General features: G+C 39.2%; 1 protein-coding gene across 1 annotated transcript in view; it reads left to right on the top strand.

Moving 5' to 3' along the window:
- MEIKIN (meiotic kinetochore factor) overlaps nucleotides 1-15126 on the top strand; it is a 94249-nt gene extending 79123 nt beyond the window's left edge. Inside the window, exons 11-12 of the mRNA XM_047774739.1 lie at nucleotides 12185-12308; nucleotides 14921-15126. Coding sequence (XP_047630695.1) covers nucleotides 12185-12308; nucleotides 14921-15126 — 330 coding nt within the window. The remainder of the gene's footprint in view (nucleotides 1-12184; nucleotides 12309-14920) is intronic.
- The last annotated feature ends 7272 nt before the right edge of the window (nucleotides 15127-22398 follow it).

Genomic DNA, 22398 nt, shown 5'->3' with positions numbered 1-22398 from the left:
CTCTGGCGTAGGCCAGTGGCTACAGCTCCGATTCGACCCCTAGCCTGGGAACCTCCATATGCCGCGGGAGCGGCCCAAGAAATAGCAACAACAACAACAACAACAAAAAAGACAAAAGACAAAAAAAAATCATTGAGAAACAATACTCGAAATCACTACATCTTTTACTAGGTTGAGAAATTTCCAGTATTTATAGTTTTCTAAGATGTATGAGTTTTATTAAATTTTTTCTGCATCTTTTGGGTATATGCTTGTATGTTTTTCTCTCTGCCCATTGATGCTATCATTCCACTGCCTTCTCACTTACATGTTGCTGTTGAGACTCTTCTACTAGCCTAATTGTCATTTCCTTGTAAATTATATGTATGCAGAAAAGGGTTAAATTAGCAGGCCTGCACATTCCAAGACCTATCCTGTGATGAGGCTCCTGGCAGATGACCTCTGAGCCCTTGGAGTATCCTGCTCAATAAGAGTGTTTTTTTATGTCCTGAACTAGGCCACATAGTTTATGCTAACAATGTGATTTATAGTAAACACCTGTTTTTGTTGCCTGAGGCTTTGGGACAACTTGTATTAGTTGACCTCTGGGGTACTGGGGTCTGAGTAGCTGAGATCAGTCATGCAGGCACTGCATGCTTATGTGACTACTCCAAATAGAAACCATGATGCCAAGGCTCACTGAGCTTCCCTGGTTGGCAGTACTTTGCACATGGGAAAATTGAATACTGTCCATGTGACTTCAACTAGGAGTGGACAACTGCAAGCCTGTCCTCCTGAATTTAGCCCTGTATGCCTTTTCTTCTGAACTCTACCCAATGTACCTTTTCCTTTTCCTGATTTTAGTTTAATATTTTAAAATTAATTATTTTTTGTATTGAAGTAGAGTTGATTGGCCATATCATATTATTTCCTGTTGTATAGTGATTTAGTATTTTTGCAGCTTGTACTCCATTATAAGTTATTATAAGATAATGGCTAAAATTCTTGTGCTGTATAGGATATCCTTATTGCTAATCTATTTTATACGTGGTAATTTTTATCTATTAATCTAATCCCCCTAATTTGTCCCTCTCTTCTTCCCTCTTCTTTTTGATAGCCACAAGTTTGTTTTCTATACCTGTAAGTCTGTTTCTCTTTTGCAAAATATATTCATTTGTATTATGTTTTTAGATTCCACATATAAATGATACTATACACTATTTATGTTTCTCTGACGTATTTCATGAAGCATAATATACTCAAGGTCTATCCACATTGCTGCAAATGGCAGAATTTTATTCATCTGTATATATCATCTTCTTTATCCATCCATCTATTGATGAGCCCTTGGCTTGCTTCCATGTCTGGCTATTGTAAATAGTGCTGTTGTGAACACTGGGGTGCCTTTATCTTTTCAAATTAGTGTTTTTGTTTTTTTCTAAATCTATACCCAGGAGTGGGTTAAAATGGTAGTTCAATTCTTAGTGGTTTGAGGAACTTCCATATTGTAAATAGTGGCTTCACTAATTTACATTCCACCAACATTATACAAGGATTCCCTTTTCTCCATATCCCCTCCAACTTTTGTTTTTGCAGACTTTTTGATGATAGCCATTCTGACAAGTGTGAGGTGATATCTTATTGTTTTGATTTAGTTCTCTAATAACTAGTGATGTTGAGCATCTTTTCATGTGTCTAATAGCCATCTCTGTGTCTTCTTTAGAAAAATTTCTATTCACATCTTCAGTCCATTTATTCATTGGGTTGTTTTGGGTTTTTTTGATACTGAGTTATATGAACTCTTTACATATTTCAGATGTTAACCCCTTTTGGTCTCATCATTTGCAAATATATTCTCCCATTCTGTAGATTGTCTTTTTCATTTTGTTGATAGTTTCCTTTGCTGTTCAAAAGCTTTAAAGTTTAAGTAGGTCACATTTGCTTATTTTGGGTTTTATTTCCATTACTCTAGGAGATAGATCCAAAAAGATATTGCTACTATTATGTCATAGAGTGTTCTGCTTATGTTTTCCTCTAGGATTTTTATGGTTTCAAATCTTTTTTATTTTTTATTTTTTTGTCTTTTGTCTTTTTAGGGCCACACCCACAGCATATGGTGGTTCCCAGGCTAGGGATCAAATAGGAGCTGTAATTGCCGGCCTACACCTCAGCCACAGCAACACGGGCTCTGAGCCATGTCTGCAACCTATACCATAGCTCACGGCAATGTCAGATCTTTAACCCACTGAGAAAGTCCAGGGATTTAACCCACATCCTCAAGGATGCTAGTTGGGTTCATTAACCACTGAGCCACAATGGGAGCTCTCCCAAATCATATATTTAGGTCTTTAATCTATTTTCAGTTTATTTTTGTAAATAGTTTTAGAAAATGTTCTAATTTCATTATTTTACATGTTGCTGTTCAGTTTTCTCTAGAACTGCTTGTTGAAGAGATTGTCTTTTCTCCACTATACATTCTTGCATCCTTTGTCATAGATTAATTGTTATAGATATGTGGATATATTTCTGGGCTCTTTCCATTGATCTTTGTGTCTGTTTTTGTGCCAAATTAATTAATTAATTAATCAAAACAGATACTTTTTTGAGTACTGTAGCTTTTTCTGATGTCCGGAGGGGTTATACCTCCAGCTTTATTCTTTTTTTCCTAAGGTCGTTTTGGCAACTTGGGATCTTTTGTGGTTCCATATAAATTTTAGCACTATGTTTTCTAGTTATGTAAAAAATGTCATGTTTATTTTGATAGGAATTGTATCTAACCTGTAGATTGCTTTGGGTGGTATGGACATTTTAATAATATCAATTCTTCTAATCCAAGAGCATGGGATATATCTCCATTTCTTTGTATCACTATTAGTGTATAGAGATGCAACAAATTTCTGTGTATTAATCTTGTGTCATGCAACTTTACTGAATCCATTTATTTCCAGTAATTTGGGGGTAGAGGCTTTAGGGTTCTATACAAAGTATCTTACTGTCACAAATAGCAAGTTTACTTCTTCAATTCCAATTTGGATACTTTTTGTTTATTTTTCTTATATTATTGCTATACCTAAGACTGCCAGGACTGTATTGAACAGAACTGGTGAGAGTGTGCATTCTTGTCTTGTTTCTACTTTAAAGGAAAAAGCTTCCACCTTTTCACTATTGAGTATATTAGTGTGGGTTTGTCATAGATGGCTTTCATAATGTTGAATTATGTTCCCTCTATTTCCAGTTTGTTGAGAGTTTTTATCATGAATGGATGTTGAATTTTGTCACATGCTTTTTCTGTGTCTGTTGAGATGGTCTTGTGATTTTTTAGCCTTCCTTCTGTTAATATGATGTATCAAATGATTGATTCACAAATGTTGAACTGCCCTTGTGACCTTGGAATAAATCCAACTTGATCATGCATGTGATCTTTTTTATGTTATTGGATTCAATTTTCTAATATATATATTTTTTCTTTTGGCTATACCCATGGCACATAGAAGTTCTTGGGCCAGAGATCAATTCTGAGCCGCAGCTGCCACCTACACCACAGCTGCAGCAACACTGGATCCTTAACCCACTGTGCTGGGCCAGGGATTGAATCTGTGCCACCACAGTGATACCATATCATTAACCTACTGCACCACAATGGGAACTCTAGTTTGCTAATATTTTATTGAGGTTTTTTGCATCTATATTCATCAAAGATACTGGCCTGTAATTTTCCCTTTTTATAGTGTTTTGGTATCAGGGCAGTGGTGACCTTGTAGAATGAATGAATTTGGGATAATCCAATTTGGGAGTGTTTACTCTTCTTCAGTTTTCTTGGAATTATTTGAGAAGAATAGGTGTTTGTTCTTCATATGTTTCGTAGAATTCCTGTTAAGCTGTCTGGTTCTGAACTTCTATTTGCAAGGAGTTTTTTTATTTTTTTATTTTTTGCTTTTTTAGGGCCAAACCAGCGACATATGGAAGTTCCTGGGCCAGGGACTGAAACGAAGCTGCCTCTGCAGGCCTGCATCACAGCCACAGCAATTTGGGATTCAAGCAGTGTCTGCAACCTACACCACAGTGCTCAATAATGGCGGATCCTTAACCTACTAAGTGAGGCCAGGGATTGAACCCACATCCTCATGGATACTAGTTGGGTTTGTAACCCACAGAGCCACAGTGGGAACTCCTGCAAGTTTTTTAAATTATATATTCTGGGAGTTCCTGTCATGATGCGGTGAAAACAAATCCAATGAGGAATCATGAGGCTGCAGGTCCGATCCCTGGCCTTGCTCAGTGGGTTAGGATCCAGTGTTGCCATGAGCTGTGGTGTAGCTCGAAGACATGGCTGGGAACCTGCATTGCTGTGGCTGTGCTGTAGGCTAAGAGCTGTAGATCTGATTAGACCCCTTGCCTGGGAACCTCCATATGCCGTGGGTGTGGCCTTAAAAAACAAATAAATATATATATATATTCTGTTTCACTTCTAATGCTTAATCTGTTTAAATTGTCTTGTTACTTTTTGATTCAGTATTGGCAGTTTTGTATGCTTCTGTAAATTTGTCTGTTACTTTTAGGTTGTCCAGTTTGTTGGCACATAACTGTTCATGGTATTAGGATTTTTTGTATTTCTGTGGAACAGTTGTTATTTCTCCTCTTTCATTATTTATTTTGTTTATCTGAGTCCTCTCTTTTTTCTTCTGGGTAAAGTTTTATCAGTTTTATCTTTTTATAAACCAGCTTTTGTTCTTATTGATCTTTTCTATTGTTTTTTTTAATCTCTATTTTACTTATTTCCTCTCTGATACTTATTATTTCCTATCTCCTGCTGACTTTGGTCTGTGTTTGTTCTTTTTTCTAATACTTTTAGGTGGTAGAGTAGGTTGTTTATTGGAGAATTTTCTTGTTTCTTGAGGAAGGACTGTATCAGTATAAATTTCTCTCTCAGAACTATTTTTGTTGCATCTCATAGATTTTGGAAACTTTTGTTTCCATTTCATTTATCTCAAGATACTTTTTGGCTTACTCTTTGATTTTATCATTGAACTATTGGTGTTTATTGGTATGTTGTTTGGTCTCCACATGTTTTGTTCTTTTCTCTTTTTCCCGTAGTTGATTTCTATTTACATACCATTGTGGTTGGAAGAAATATTTAATATAATTTCTGTCCTTTTAAGGTTGTTTAGGCTTATTTGGTGGCCTGATATGTGATTTATCCTAGAGAACATTTTATGTGCACTTGGAAAGAATGTGTATTCTGCTGCTTTTGGATTTAATGTCCTATCGATATCTATGAAGTATAACTGGTCTGTTGTTCCACTTAAGCCCATTGTTTCCTTGTTCATTTGCTGTCTGGCTGACCTTTCCATTGATGTCAGTGCAGTGTTAAAGTCCCCTACTATTATTGTATTATTGCCAATTTCTTCTTTTATGACTGTTAGTATTTGCTTTATATATTAAGCACTCCTATATTGGGTGTGGATATGTTAAAGAGTTTAATGTCCTTTTCTGGTAGTGATTCCTTTATCATTATGTAATTGTTTTCTTTGTCTTTTGTTATAACTTCTGTTTTAAAGTCTATTTTGTCTGATATGAGTATTGCTACCCCCTCTTTTTTGTTGTTTTTGTTTGCATGTAATATATTTTTATCTCCCCTCACTTTCATCTGTGTGTGTCTTAGGCCCCAAAGTGAGCCTCTTCTAGGCAGCATGTTGAAGGGTCTTTTAGTCTAATCATCCTCCCTATGTCTTTTGATTGCAACATTTAATCCATTAACACATAAAGTAGTTATTGATAGGTATGTACTTACTGCCATTTTATTGCTTTCTTCCAGATGTTTTTGTAGTTTTTTTTCTGTTTTTTACGTGAGCCTCTTCTAGGCAGCATTTTGAAGGGTCTTTTAGTCTAATCATCCTCCCTATGTCTTTTGATTGCAACATTTAATCCATTAACACATAAAGTAGTTATTGATAGGTATGTACTTACTGCCATTTTATTGCTTTCTTCCAGATGTTTTTGTAGTTTTTTTTCTGTTTTTTACGTTTTTTTTCCCTACCATCGTGGTTTGATGAATTTCTTTAATAATACACTTTTGTAAATTTCTTTTTGGTTTCTGTTTATCTCTTATAGGTTTTTTGTTTGTTTGTTTGTTTGTGTTTGGCTGCGCCGATAGCCAGGGATCAAACCCATGCCACAGCAGTTGACAACATGAGATACCTAAGCCACTAGGCCACCAGGAAACTCCTATTGTAGTGTTTTGATTTGTGGTTACCATAAATATAATATTGACCCATAATTATATCAACTTGTTTAAAACTTGTAGTCATTTAAGTTCAAACATTTCTAAAAGATCTACATTTTTTGCTCTTTGCCCTCACATTTTCTGTTTGTGTCATGTTTTATATCTTCATGCTTATCCCTTAACTGTTTATTGTAATTATAGTTGCTTTTATAATTTTTTGACTCTTAATCTGCATACTGGCTTATTTAAGTAATCTTTAATTTTTACTATGTATCTTCTTTTCCTAGTGGAACTTTCTCTTTCCTTTAGATTCTTTTCCGTTTAGAGAATGTCAACATTTCTTTTAGGGTGTCTTTAATATTGATGAATTACTTGTAGTTTTTGCTTGAGAAACTTTTAATTTCTCTTTCTTTTCTAAATGATAATCTTGCTGGGTAAAGTATCCTCAGTTGCAGTGTGTTCTTTTCTTTTTTTTTTTTTTTTTTTTTTTGCTTTTGAGGGCTATACCTTTGGCATATAGAAGTTCCCAGGCTAGGGGTGAATTGAAGCTGCAGCTACTGGCTGCACCCACAGCAGTGTCAGATCTGAGTCATGTCTGCAGCCTACACCACAGCTCCAAGCAACACTGGGTACTTAACCCTCTGAATGAGGCCAGGGATCAAACCTGCTTCCTCATGGTTACTAGTCAGGTTTGTCACTGCTGAGCTACAATGGGAACTTTGGTTGCAAATTTTTCAGTTTTAGGACTTTGAATATTTCATGCTACTCTCCTCTGGCCTGCAAAGTTTCTGCACATAAATCACCTGGTAGTTGTATGAGGATTCTCTTGAACATGGCTCTTTTTTTCCTCTTGCTGCTTTTAGAATTCTCTCTTTATCTTTGATTTTTGCCATTTTGCTTATGATATGTCTTGGTGTGGGTTTGTTTGGGTTTATCTTGTTTGGGACCCCTCGTGCTTTCTCTACCTGAATATGTGTTTTCTTCTTTAGGTTTGTGAAGTTTAATTTTTTAAACTTAATTTCTTAATTCTTTAAGCCTTAGTTTCTTTAAATACATTTTCAGTTTCCTTCTCTCTCTGTTCTCCTTCTGGAACTCCTAAAATGTGACTATTATCACAATTAGTGTTATCCCAAAGATCTCATAGATTGCTTTTGTTTTTTTTTAAATTAGTCTTTCTTTCTGCTGTTCTGATTAGATGATTCCCATTATTTTATCTTCCAAATCACTTATACATTCTTCTGTATCACTTGGTCTGCTATTCATTCCTTCTAATGTATTTTTTATTTCAACTATTGAATTCTTCATTTCTGATGAGGTCTTTTTTGTATATTTTATTTCCTGGTTAAAATGATCAGTATTTAGATCAGTTGTTTTTCTTAATTCATTTAACTTTTTTATTACCAATGTATTGAATTCTTATCTGGTAAATTCCTTATTTCTGTTTCATTATTTTTTTTCAGAGGTTTTTCTCTTGCTCTTTTAATTGAGGGCAGTTCCTTGGCCTTTTCATTTTACTTAACTTTCACTACCTTTGTGAATTTAAGTGAAACAGTTACTAATTATGATTTTGAAGGGATGTTCTTATGTGAAAATTTCTCATTGTAAACTGTATGTGCTTGATGCCTTTGATAGCAGTGATGGATTTGATGTGCCTTTCATGGGTGGGTTCTGATCCAAAGTTGCTGGAATAGAAGCAATAACGATTGAGCTCACACTGGCTCTGTTCCCTTTAACTGTGTTTTTCCTTCTCCCTGCACTAGCACCTTTGCCCTGAAGGAAGGGAGGGCTGATGTGAGTGGGGCTTGTGTAACTACTGTGGTCCAGTGCTCTGCCTGTGTAGTTCACATCTTTTCCCTGCTCATGACTACCCCAGATCTAGTGTCATGGCATGGCATGGCATGAGGTGAGCAGAGCTGGAGTGTTCACTCATCTTGGGCTGGGGTATACAATGAGGCAATTGAGGGGAAACCCAGTAGTTGTGCTGCTGTCAAAAGTCTGGGCTGCTTCTGGGGGGTCTTTTGAGTAAGCACCAGCAATGGCCACCACTGCTCCACCTGCATTCTGCCCCAGGACTGGGTTACCTTTGCATCACAAGATTGAGTCTTTTCCTCCGTCCTGGCTGCCCTAGATTCAGTGCTGCACTGTGGTGTGGAGTGAGCTGGACCAGAGCATTCACTTAACTCAGGCTAGGGAATACAGCAAGGTGGTTGTGGGAAACCCAACAGCCATTAGGGCAGACCTCTGCCCTTCCCTGCCTAGGGACAAGCCAGCACCTGTGTACTTGTCAAATGTGTGGAGTCCAGGTTTCTCCAACATTAATGTATATCCCAGTGGTTCTCCATCCAGCCAAAGGGGCTTGTTTCCTATGTGTAGAACTCCAGTACCAGGATAGCCAGTCTGCAGCTAAACCTGCTTACTCCCCAAAGTGGTATCTACCTATAAAATCTCCTTTTTCCTGAGTCCATTCAGAGGGGCACATGTCCTGAACTGATTGCTTTTCTTTTCATCCTATTCAATTATGTGTATATTTTTCTTTCCTTCTTTCTTTCTTTCTTTCTTTTTTTTTTTTTTGGTCATTTTGCCTTTTTTTAGGACCACTCCCAAGGCATATGGAGGTTCCCAGACTAGGGGTTTAATCGGAGCTGTAGCCACCAGTGCTAGAACCACAGCAATGCGGGATCTGAGCCACATCTGTGACCTACACCACAGCTCACGGCAACGCCAGATCTTTAACTCATTGAGCAAGGCCAGGGATTGAACCCGCAACCTCATGGTTCCTAGTTGGATTCATTTACCATTGCTCTACAACGGGAACTCCAGATATGTGTATATCTTTCTTAAAGCCTTGGTTCTACAGGAGTCCTTCTGCCAATTTTCATTTGGTTTTCAGTGAGAATTTTTCCACACATAAGTATATTTTTGATATGTTCGTGGAGGGAGGTGAGTTCCATGTACTTTCGGTCCACCATCTAGACCTCTGTCTCTGATTTTAATCTATATCTTTTTCCTGTAATAAACCATAATTGTTAAGTATAACAGCTTTTCTGAATCCTATGAGTCCTTCCAGCAGATCATTGAGCCTAAGGGTGACCTTGGAAATTGATATATCTTTTATTTCTGGCTTAAGTTCTGCTTATCTTGGGTATGCTATAATTTCATGAGAATATGTACATAAATGGGTCAATATTTTTGTTTGCTGTTCTTTTAAAATTCTAATTTCACTTGGAATATGAGGCTTCCTGAATCTGTGAACTCATGTCTCTCATCAATTTGGGAAATTTCTTAGATATTATCTTCTATTCTGTCTGGAATGGCAATTAGTGTAGGTCTCCAGTAGTATATGTTTCCATCTTCAATATCTTTCAACCTCTCTTTAATATTTTTCATTTATTTATTGTATTCTGGGTAGTTAGTTTTTCAGTAATTTTTTCTTTAGCTGTGTCTATTCTGCTTATGCCTTTCATTGCATTTTTTATCTTAAACAATTTTATTTTTCATTTTAAGAAGTTAAAATTGTTTCTTTTTCAAATTTGCTTTCATTCCGGATAGTTTCTTGCTGCTTGGTCATCTGTGAGATTTCAGTTGTTAATTTGTAAACCATTTCATACACTATTATTTTATTATGATTTGGAAATTCTAATATCTGGTGTTTTGGGCACTTCAATCCATTATTTGATATTCCTGTAGTTTTTCATATGGCAGCGTGGTTGCTCATAAGTTTGATACCTACTATAGTGTTGTTATAATAAAATTATAGAAAGATACGAAATGTGTCTTGTCCATCATTTCTGCTTGGACTATTCTGAGCCGAATCTTGAAGAACAACTCTGATGCTGACCTTGACCCTGATCGTTTATTTTGTTGCTCTTATTAGATGAGACTTCTTTGGGCCTAACTTGGGGATCGCATCCTACTAAGAGGATTTGTTTCTGTTTATCCTTCATCAGGTATAGCTAGGATTGAGTATCAATCTGGGACCACTTTGGCCCCCTTTAATGGTTCTGGTTTTGTGCCAGAATCATAAGTTCAGCATTCTCTTCTTCCTGTTGGCCCATTTACAGTTTCCTTGTCTGAGCCAGGCACTATATCCAAGGCATGGAATACATTGCTTGTCTAGGCTAAATCTTGTGGCCATGTTGTTGCTCAGAAGTGTTAGTGTTATCAGCCTCTTCCAATCTGTAAGGAGTAGTATGCAAGCTAATTGAATGAGTAGCCTCTCCCAACCAGAAGGATAGAAGATGAACGCTGGGCAGGAAAACTGTACATGTCTACCTCAGAGAATGTTATGAATTTTACATTAGAAGAGGTGTCAGTAATAATTTTATTTAAAATAGGAAGGTCCCTTCATAAGTATTTATTTCTACTTCTGAGTTCTTAGAAACAAGGTATGTCACGTCTGAAAGATATGGCATTTCTTTATTCTAGAGACAGTCTGGTTGGTGGGATATTCTCAAAATTAACTCAGTTGGGAAATCAAGTAAATCTAGTGTTTGACTCTGAATTAAATTCACATTTATGTTTTAATTCAGTGAATTCTGTAAACTTTCTGTCCCCACTTCAGAGTGCTTGAATCTCAACTCTGTCATTACTTTGTCTTTGTTTTTAAATGGTTGTATGCAACCTCTCTGGTTAGTGTTTCCTGTAAGTTATCCATCTTTGCCTCCAGTTGATTTCCAATGTCTTGCATCATCTTCAGCATCGACAGTCTAAAGTCTTTTTCCTGGAGGCTGAGAATCTCCTCATTGCTTAGCTGATTTTCTGGGGTTTTTCCTTTCTCCCTCGTCTGAGTTAGAGGTCTCTGTCTTTTCATTTTTATATGTTTTTGGTGTGGTGACCTTTTTACAGATACTAGAGTTGTAGCCTCTCTTACTTCTGGTGTCTGCCCCCCTTGTGGCCGAAGTCAGTATGGGGGCTTGCTGTAGGCTTCCTGATGGGAGGGGCTGATGCCTGCCCACTGGTAGGTGGAGCTGATTCTAATCCCTCTGGTGGGTGGGGCTTAGTCTCTGGATGGGATTAGGGTCTGTTGTGTGCCTGAGGCTCTCTAGGTAGCCTGTTTATTGAGGGGCAGGGCTGTGATCCCACCTGGATTGTTGTTTGCCCTGGGGCTTCTCAGCACTGACTGATGGGTGGGGCCAGATTTTCCCAAAATGGCCACCTCCAGAGAAAGGCAGCTGCTGAATATTCCCGAGAGCTTTGCCTTCAATGTCCTTCCCTCACAACAAGCCACGTTCACCCCTGTTTTCCCAGGATGTCCTCCAAGGACTGCAGTCAGGTTTGACCTAGGTTCCTGTGGAGACCTCACTCTGCCCTGAGACCTAGTGCACGTGAAAGTCTGTGTGTGCCTTTTAAGAATGGGGTCTCTGTTCCCCCCAGTCCTGTGGAGCTCCTGCGCACAAGCCCCCCTGGCCTTCAATGCCAGATGCTCCAGGGGCTCTTTCTCCCAGTGACAGATCCCAGCATGTGAGGGTTTGATGTGGGGCTCAGAACTCTCACTCCTGTAGGTGAGTCTCTGTGAGCCAGTTAGTTTTCAGTCTGTGGAGCTTCCCACCTGGGAGGTATGGGGTTGTTTATATCGCGAAATCACCCCTCCTACCTGTGGATGTGGCCTCCTCTTTTCCTTCTGGAGTAGGGCATGGGTTTCTGGTCCATTTGGGTAGAGATTGCTCAGTCTTTAGTTGTGAATTTTGTTGTTTTTAGGAGAGAAGTTGAGCTCCAGTCCTTCTCTTCCGCCATCTTAATCCCGTCTCTCTATGCAACCTCTCTGAACCTAAGTTTCCTTGTTTTACAAATGGGGATAATATAATCTGCTTTGCCTGGATCTTGTGAATATTAAATAAGCAGATGTTTTAAAACCAGTCACTTAGTGTCTAGAGTGGTATCTGTGAAATATACAGATATTGAAATTATTTGCCTTTGAAATAAAACAACATACAGATATAGTACCTGGAAAAATTATGCAATATTTAATTTTTTCTTTTTTAGGTTCCTTCAAATACATCAGAAATGTGTTGTATTATTAAAGCATCACCAGGAACTAGACAAGTAGAAAGTAAAAGTATTATTTTAAAGAAGAAGAAATATTCTCTTCCTAAAGATACTCCTCAAGGTAGTGTAGTATGAATGCATAGCATACATTTTGGAATATATAAAACATTTTTTTTCATTGTAAATTCCTTATGTACACAGGAAGTTCAGTTATAAATTGTATTCTGAGAGTTCTTGCACAAAGTGGAAATGTTAAAAGTATAAAAAATCTTGGTCAGGTTTCAGAACCTGAGTAAAATAATTTTTTTAAAGTCTTACACTTCATTTTTTGAAAAATTAGCATATGTCATTGATTTAAAGTGTATTTATTTAGTATTCCTCCTCATAACTATTTGAAATTTAGTGTTGTTGGGTTTCTTATTTAACAGATATTTCATTTTTAAAACTAGGGAGATATTTTTGTATTTGCTTATCATTGGTTGAGAACTTTCTCTGTGAACGGCACCTAATTGTATCTTTTTTATTTCTCACTAATACTTTATGATGATGGCTATATATGCTATTCTCATTTTATATATTAAGAATCTGAGGCTTATAGAGATATAAAGATTTTGTTCAAGATCATACTGCTGCCAAGTGGTGAAGAGGAATTCCATTTTTTTTCAAGGCTTCTGAATTCCAAGTTTAGTTCTTCTGTACTTTCCTTACTGCAGATAAGTCAGAATGTGTAATAACTTGATGGAGCTGGGGAAGCTTTTACAAGTAAGCAGACAGTAAAGCAGTTGAAACTTAATAGGTTATATATAACTTCAGTCCAGCTAAGCTGCCTACTCTTGCCACACCTGTGACATACAGAAGTTCCCGGGCTAGGGGTCCAATCTGAGCTGCCACAGCCACAGCCAAACAGGATCTGAACTGTGTCTGCAAGCTATACCACAGCTCGCCCTTTACCCACTGAATGAGGCCAGGGATCGAACCTGCATCCTCATGGATACTAGTCATGTTCATTTCTGCTGAGCCATAACAGGAACTCCTGCCGCCTACTCTTGTTCCTTGTCCCCATTTCTTCCACAGAGCCTGCCCTGAGCACTCCCTAAGTCCACAGAGACCTTTTTCTTATTTCTAAGTTATTTTTTTCCTAAGTTTTCTTTTTTCTGAGAGCCTTGACTACTTAATTAAATGACACTTGATAATATACTACTGCCTGACATAATTTACAGGGCTGTCTTTTCATATTATTTAGATTATATTTTAAGGGAGAGAAACAACATAATAGATTTCTTCCTATCTCTGTTTCTTATAGTTTCAGCACAGTGGTATGGAATAGTAGATGATCTATCAGTCAGGGTTCCACCAAAGAAACAGAACAAGTGGAATATGTGTATAGACACATATATCTATACATATGTAAAGATATTTATTTCAAGGAACTGACTTACGCAGTTGTAGGTCTGGCTGAAAACTATAGAGCAGGCTGGAAACTCTTGGGCAAGAGCTAATGATACAGTCCTCGGAGGAATTTTTCTTCTTTAGAGAAAAATCTCAGTTTTGCTCTTAAGGTCTTTTATTTGATTGGATGAGGACTACTCACATTATTAAGGATAATCTCCTTTACTTAAAGTTAGTTATCATAGGAGTTCCTTTCTCTGGCTCAGCTGTTAAGGAACCCGACTAGTATTCATGAGGATGTGGGTTTGATCCCTGGCCTCGCTCAGTGGGTTAAGGATCCAGCGTTGCTTCGAGCTGTGGTGTAGGACACAGATGAGGCTTGGATCCCTGTTGCTGTGGCTGTGGTGTAGGCTGGCTCTTGTAGCTCCAATTTGACTCCTAGCCTGGGAATTTTCGTATGCTGCAGTGGTGGCCCTAATAGAGCCAAATTTAATTTCAGGGTCCCCCCCTCTTTCTTGTGTTCTTCCCACTTATTAAATGCATGGACTCAGATTAAAAAGAAAACCAAACAGAGTTCCCATCGTGGCTCAGTGGTTAACAAACCTGACGAGTATCCATGAGGTTGCAGGTTTGATCCCTGGCCTCGCTCAGTGGGTTAAGGATCTGGCATTGCTGTGAGCTGTGGTGTAGGTCCCAGACACAGCTTGGATCTGGCATTGCTGCGGCCGTGGCAAAGGCCGACAGCTATAGCTCCCGTTGGACCCCTAGCCTGAAAACTTCCGTATGCCATGGGTGCTGCTGTGAAAAGAAAAAAAAAAAGTTAGTTATAGATATTAGCTATATCCGCAAAAAAAACTTTGCAGCAACACCAAGATTAGTATTTAATTTAATTGGATAATGTTACCTAGCCAAGTTGACACATGCAATTAACCATCACAGTCCACTCCGTGTTAACTATGCATTCATGCACATCTCCTTAAACCATATTTAATCACTAAATGAAGACAATAATGAAATTATTCTTATGCTTAACATAATACACCTTCCCTATGTGAAACTGAACATGTGCTAACTCCTTTCCCAGAAGAGGATGCAGTCCTGGGTGACGTTTGTTCTTCTCCTTGATATATTGTAGCTTAAGCACTGTGATATAGTTAACTGTTATTAGTACAACTTAGGTACAACTTAAGTTAGACGATAGGGACATGAGAGCGGGAAGAAAACAAAGATATTTGCTTAACCAGTTGTGTGGTCATAGCAGGTATTTATAACTACCTTCCTTCATTACCCATTCCATATTCTCTCTGCCTTCAGCAAGCACCTCGGTTGTGGTTCTTTGATCAGGTGGCACGACTGTCATTTCTGAAGGGTCTCTGCCATTAAAAGTCCTGCTTAGATTGGGTTATTATAGTTTTTCACAGACCGTAATTACTGAGCATGGTAATGCTAACACTCTAAATGATCCACTGTATTCCAGACATACTCCTCCTTGCCTCCACTATGGTGCAGTAGTCTGGTTTCTCCTTGGTGGTCAGGATCAGTCACCTTAGCCAGTGCAGTGCAAAGTTCCTTCTTTGTCTGTTGACTCAGAGGCATGAGAAGCCCCAAATGGCCAGGTGGCAGTCTTGATTTCTAGTTCAGTGGAATCATTGTTGTGACTCCTAATAGAAGCATTCCTCCCTTTGAACCTAAGACCTCTAGACCTACAAACATAAAGTCATGGCAACAGGAGGCAGAAATTTTGCTAGTGGGTCATCAGGGGTAGTAGTAAACAGAATTTCATTTCTACTGCTTGATTCTTGGGCCTGTGAATCCTGGCCATGAGAAAAACAATGCCAAATTTGGATGCTAATTCAGATCATGTACAACCTTCTGGAGAACCTTGCCTCAGCCCTGCAAGCTATTGCCATTTAGTTGGTGCTGTAACTGCATCTTCCAAAGGCTATTCCACCATTCTATCAAGCCAGCTGCTTCAGAATGGTGGGAAACATGGTAAGAGAGGGAATGCCATGAGCTTGGGCCTATTGCCAGAATACTTTTGCTATGAAGTGAATTCCATGATCAGAAACAATGTCGTGGTTTCCTGCGATGGTAGATAAGGCATTCTCTAAGTCCTTGGATGGTGATTTTTTTGTCAAAAACATTATGTTCAGGGAAGGCAAATCCATATCCAGATTAAGCGTCTTTTTCAGTGAGAATAAAATGCTGCCCCAGTCATGATGGAAGTGGTCAGTGTAATCAACCTGTTGCCACTAGGTAAGCTGGCAGAGTGCTCCAGGGAATGGTGCAGTTTGGGAAACTAGGTGTTGGTCTCTGCTGCTAACAAATTCGATCCTCAGCAGTGGCTATAACCAGACTGACTTTGGTGAAAGGAAGTCTGTTTTGCTGAGATCATACACAACCTCCATCTCTGCCACAATGGCCACTTTGTTCATTGGCTTATTGGGTGATGCTGGGGGTGGCTGGGGAAAGAAACTAACTGGTATTCACAGAACAGATCATCTTATCCACTTGATTATTAAAATTCTCCTCTGGTTAGATCACTGTTTGGTGACCATTCACATGGTACACAGATATCGTCATGTTTTTTCCCATTCAGAGAGTTCTGCCCACCTGCCTCTTCCCTTATTTTCTTGTTATTAATTTTCAAATCATGTTCCTTCCAAGTCTCTAGCTATCTGGCTCAACTGTTGGTCATAGCCCATGAATCAGTATATAATCACACATCCTGGCTATTTCTCCTTCCAGCAAAGTGAACAACCAGGTGCCTTGCTTGAAGTTCTGCCCACTTGAAGGATATCCCTTTACCAGTTTCCTTCAGGGATGTCCAAGAAAGAAGCTGTAGGTGCTATAGCTGTCTCCTTTCAGGTGGTGCTTGCATATCATCCAGATCCATCTGTAAACCAAGCCTGAGCTTTCTTTTCCTCAGTCGCCTTATCATAGAGAACTCCTCATGATGCTGTTAATTCAGGCAGGGAGAGAGGGGGTAATGTAGCCGGAGTCGGGACTATGGGCATTTGGGCCACTTCTTCGTGTAACTTACTTGTGCCTTAAGGGCTTGCTTGAGTCCAACCTCATATATACTGTTTCCATTTGATAACAGAATGCTGCTCTTCACAGCAAACTTTATGGCTTGGTGCATCAGACAACACACAATTCATGATGGGTAACTCATCTCTCATTATATCTTGGTGGCCAAGGTTACGTATTCAGTCTCTACTGAGACCCAGTATCAGACCAAAAGTTATTTCTCAAAAAGAGAGCAGTTACAGAGAATGGCTGTGCTTTTTTCCAAAATCCTAAGGGCCTTTACTATGATTATTGATCTACAAGTTCCAAATAGCATGTCTTTCTGACACTGATACTTCAGGCACCATTGGATTTGCTGGCTCATATGCTACCAGTGGCAGAATATCTTTCACAGTAGTCTGTGCCTTTTGCAGAGTCTTCTCTTTGTTATGAGACCCCCTCAAAACCAGCAGCTTTTAAAGTCGCTTAGTAAAAGGACCGGAGTATACACTCAACCGAGCAATATGTTGACTCAAAAGTCTAAAATGGCCCACTGGGAGTTCCCACAGTGGCTCAGCAGAAACAAACCTGACTAGTAACCATGAGGTTTCAGGTTCAGTCCCTGGCCTTGCTCACTGGGTTGGGGATCCGGCATTGTCGTGAGCTATGGTGTAGGTCACAGACACAGCTCGGATCTGGTGTTGCTGTGGTTGTGAAGTAGGCCAGCAGCTGTAGCTCCAATTTGACCCCTAGCCTGGGAACTTCCATGTGCTGCAGGTGCAGCCCTAAAAAAGCAAAAAAATAAAAAATAAAATGCCCCACGAAGTATTGTGCCTCTTTTTTGGTTGTAGGAGTAGCCAGATGCAACAACTTATCCTTTATCTTACGATGCATGTCTCTAATATCACTGGATCCCTAGACATTTCACTAAGATGAAAAGAGACCCAGCAATTCCATTTCCCTGGACCCTAGAGACCCAGCAATTCCACTTCTAGGAATATATCTACTGTAACATGTACATATGTTCGTCGTAAGACATATACTAGAAGGTTCATAGCAGCACTGTTGATGATAGCTTCAAGCTGGATGATACCCATATGCTCGTCAGCAATAGAATGGATAAATAAACTGTGATATATTCATTCATGAGAGTGCTGTATGGCAGTGAGAATCTACAGTATACAGATACATGCAACAATATTGATGAGCCCCCCATAAGGAACCAAACACAGTAGAGTACATTTATTATTACTTATATTTAGTACAAAACTAGGCGAAACTTAACTACAACAGAAATCACCATAGTGGATGTCCTTGTTGGAGAGGGAGCCTTAACTTGAAAGGGTTATAAGAGGGAATCCTGGGGTCCTGGTAGTGTTCCATTTCATTATCTGGCTGCTGGTTACTTGTGTATGTTAAGTTTCTGAAGACCCAGCAAACCGTATAGTACACATATGTGTGCTTTTCTGCATGTATGTTATACTTCAGAAAAAAAGACAAAAATAGGACTTCCCATCATGGCTCAGTGGTTAACGAATCCAACTAGGAACCATGAGGATGCAGGTTTGATCCCTGACCTTGCTAAGTGGGTTAAGGATCTGGCGTTGCTGTGAGCTGTGGTGTAGGTCGCAGATGCGGCTCGGATCCTGCATTCCTGTGGCTCTGGTATAGGCTGGCAGCTGTAGCTCGGTTAGACCCCTGACCTGGGAACCTCCATATGCTGTGGGAGCAGCCCTAAAACAGGCAAAAAGACAAATAAATACATAAATACATAAAAATAAAGAACCTTCTCTTTTTTTTTTGGTCTTTTTTTGTTGTTGTTGTTGTTGCTATTTCTTGGGCCGCTCCCACGGCCTATGGAGGTTCCCAGGCTAGGGGTTGAATCGGAGCTGTAGCCACCAGCCTACGCCAGAGCCACAGCAACGCAGGATCCGAGCCGCGTCTGCAACCTACACCACAGCTCACGGCAACGCCGGATCGTTAACCCACTGAGCAAGGGCAGGGACCGAACCCGCAACCTCATGGCTCCCAGTCGGATTCGTTAACCACTGCGCCATGACGGGAACTCCCAGAACCTTCTCTTAATTTGATCTTTTTGGCCTGTCATACTAATTTATGACATCGAGTAATATCTGGGTTTAATTATGAAACAAATCAAAACTCATTTGTGTCTAGGAAGTTCTTTTGAGTGTTCAGACCAAAATTTTTAGTTTAATTCACAGAAAGACCCCACCACTGCCACCATGCATGTTGAACCAATTGTGCCACCTCCTGGCTTCCTTCTAGGCTCTCACCTCATATAGCAGACTCCTCATTTAAGTAATTCACTTTAAACTTGTGGGCACTTGTCTCTGTCTTTCCTTTAGTAAAAATAGCAAAGCCTCAAGCTAACTGTGAGCCTGTTATTTTAAACACGCAGCAGCCTATTTTTAGTCCTGGCATTTAACAGTTTAGCTAGTTTGGCAGTAATCTAATCAGGACTACAGGGTGAAGCTCACTTTTGATGGTCTAGGACCCCTGTTCAGTATGCTGCTTGTTCGTTAATAGTGGACAAGTGACCCCTGGCACTATGCTGATTAAAGGGAAAAAATTGGTGAAAGTAAACCACTAGAGGAGTCCAAAGGAAATATGATAGAGGAGGTGGTGTGGGTAAGTAGAGGTCTGAGAATGGTGACAGAGAGATAGAAGAGGCCTTAGAAAACATCCAGTATAAGGTTTCTTATTGTGTTGTCCTCTAACCACTTGTACCAGAATCACTGCAGACCTGGTAAATTAAAATCTCTAGAGGTAAATGGCACAAGAATCAACAATTTGATGAGCTTTCAAAGTGATCCCAGTGCACTAAAATTTGAGAACCGTATAATAATCTAGTTTATTTTGTTCATTTTGCATATAACAGAAATGCCCTGGCCATACTCATAAGTGACTTGCCCAAGTTCACACAGCCAATTACTGGCAGAATCAGAACTAGAACTTAGCTTTCTTGGTTCTCACTGAGTTTGACTGCCTAGCTGTCAAATAGGGAATGTGGAGTAGAGTAGATAGGGCTCTGAGTTTCCCAGCCCATCCAGACAGAGCAGTTTTACCTCTCTTCACTTTACACATTGGACTTTTCTATTTTATTTAAACAGAGACTTCAAGTATTTTTTTCCCCAAGAAGAGGCTTGGACAATCATCGCTTTGTACTTCTTACAGTTATAGCAGTGGATGTCTAATTTATTAGTACTTCAATTCAGCCAACAATCATGCCTTAAGCACTGCATTATTAGCTTGGGTTATGAGTACAGCCTTTATCCTCTGGGGCTTACAGATTAGTGATAAGGTAGACCTCACAATCTTCTCTGTAAGTTGATAAGTTAGAAGTGGAGCAAAGCACTCTAGGAGCCCCAAAGAGAATGCTTTTAACTTTGAAGTGTCAGGCAAGACTTCCAAACTAATAGTACTTTTTGGAAAATCAGACAAAACCTGTAGCTATCCTTATAGTAAGATTTTGAGATTTCTTTTTTCTTTTTTCTTTATTATTATTATTATTATTATTTGTCTTTTTAGGGCCATACCTGAGGCATATGGAGGTTCCTAGGCTAGGGGTCCAATTGGAGCTGTCGCTGCCAGCCTACACCACAGCCACAGCAACACCAGATCCGAGCTGCATCTGCGACCTACACCACAGCTCACAGCAACGCTGGATCCTTAACCCACTGAGCGAGGCCAGGGATCGAACCTGCAACCTCATGGTTCCTAGTCAGATTCGTTTCCGCTGCACCATGATGGGAACTCTGATTATGAGATTTCTGTTTTGTTTTCATCTCCAAAAGAGATGATAGTAGTGTGTTATAAATTCACATCTCAAGTTAGCAGAATAACAGCCTTTACCTGGATACAGATATACCTTTAGTGAGAGTTTGAGTTTTAGATACTGATAGCAGGTAGAAGTATCACACAGAAATGTCCTGAATGAGATGTAAAAAGATTTGAGTATCAAAGGAATGGGAGTGGAAATCACGTAAGAGTAGAATATCACTAAGTTCATATCCTGTCTCTCTTAACGTAACTTCCTTAAATCCTCCGAATTTCCCCCTTCTATCTGTAAAACTGGTGTAATACTAGTTCTTACTTCACAGAGTTGTTTTAAGGGTTAGAGATAGTATATGTAAAGTATCTGACATATAATAATTACTCATTATGCAATAATTTTTACTTGCCTTTATAAGTTAATTCCTCAAGTCTAGCTCACTAGATATTCCTTTTTTATCTTTGAAAACTGCCCCTTTGTTTTTGTTAAATTGCAAAAAGCCTAGAATATATTGTGTGATTATAGTACTTAATGATAAATTTGGTTATGTCATTTCATGTACAGAAGATATGAAGTAAGTGTGTGTAGTCTTTGACACAGGTACATTGAACCAGCACAATTACAGTGATGAAGTATGCCAGCAGTTCTTTGGGGGGAAAAGAAATCAAACTATTTTGACATAACCATAGACTTTTAAGTCTATTGGTTTGGTATTATGTAGCTATAGAATAAGAAGATGAAGTTCTGCAGTTGACTGGTTCACTCATTTGGAGTCTGACTGTCATATGCTACATGCAGTTGGTTGCTGGTAATAGTGAGATAGATAGATAGCTGTCTTTATGAAGTTAGTTATCTTATAGAGGAAGTCAGATATGTAAAACAAGTCCAGTGGAGGCATAGGCACTTTCATAGAGCTAGATGTAGGATCCTGTTGGGGTGTATAGGGATGGCAGGAAATGCTCTGAAGAATAATCTGAAGCCTTGAGTATAGGCCATCTTGGCAGAGGGGCCAGAGTAAATAAAGGCACAGAAGCTTAAAGCTTCCTTGGGTAGTTGAGGAACCAAAAGTAGTTATATTCCGCTGGAGTGGAGATTGGACTCTGAAATTGATTAATAATTAGTAGTCAGGGGTCAGATCATGGAAATCCTCCTATACCAAACTGACTTTTGACTTTATCCTGGTCAAATTGCTTTTCAGTTAGATAATTCTACCTAGAAGTATGGAAATGATTTGGAAAAGATGAGCCTGGAAGCAGAAAGATCAGATGGGAGTTGTGAAAAGTTCCGATGAACAAAGCTGAGAAAATAAGGATCTCAGCTACTATATCACATGAGAATGTGGTGCTCATGCTGCCTGTCTCTGGGAATTTATAAATAATGCACATTCCAGAGTCATTTCTTCAGCAATTTGATTCAGGATTTCTGGGGCTTGAAAACCAGTATAACCTTAAAATGTTTATTGGTTTAATTTCCAGGGCTTGGTACTATATAGATATTGGTATAGGATAGTGAGAGAGAAGGAGAGTAAGAGGATGACTCCTAGGTCTCTAGTGTTGCAAAGATTTTAAAATGATGCATTCTAGACATGTCAGAGGAAAATATAGAGCATGGCCCTGAATGTATATATAACAGCTGAAGAGGTGTAGGTGAGACTACATAGTTGGATGGGTCGATTGCGTTTTAGAAAGTTGGTATGGGAGTTCCTATTGTGGCTCAGTGGTAAGGAACCCAACCTTAGTATCTCTGAGGATGTAGGTTCGATCTCTGGCCCCACTCAGTGGGTTAAGGATCTGGCATTTCCACAAGCTGTGGTGTAGGTCACAGACATGGCTCGGATCTGGCATTGCTGTGGATGAGGCAGCAGCTGCAGCTTTGATTCAACCCCTAGCCTGGGAACTTCATATGTCACAGGTGCAGTCCTAAAAAGACAAAAAAAAAAAAAAAGAAACAAAAAGATGTTGGTGTGGAGAGGATGACTGTGGCACAGTTTCTGAAGTGTTTAATAAATAAGCAGACAGTC

This window comes from Phacochoerus africanus, chromosome 4 (assembly GCF_016906955.1).
Source record: "Phacochoerus africanus isolate WHEZ1 chromosome 4, ROS_Pafr_v1, whole genome shotgun sequence".
NCBI lineage: Eukaryota > Metazoa > Chordata > Mammalia > Artiodactyla > Suidae > Phacochoerus > Phacochoerus africanus.
Note: the sequence above shows the minus strand (reverse complement) of the source record. Positions and strands in the feature narration are given on the sequence as shown.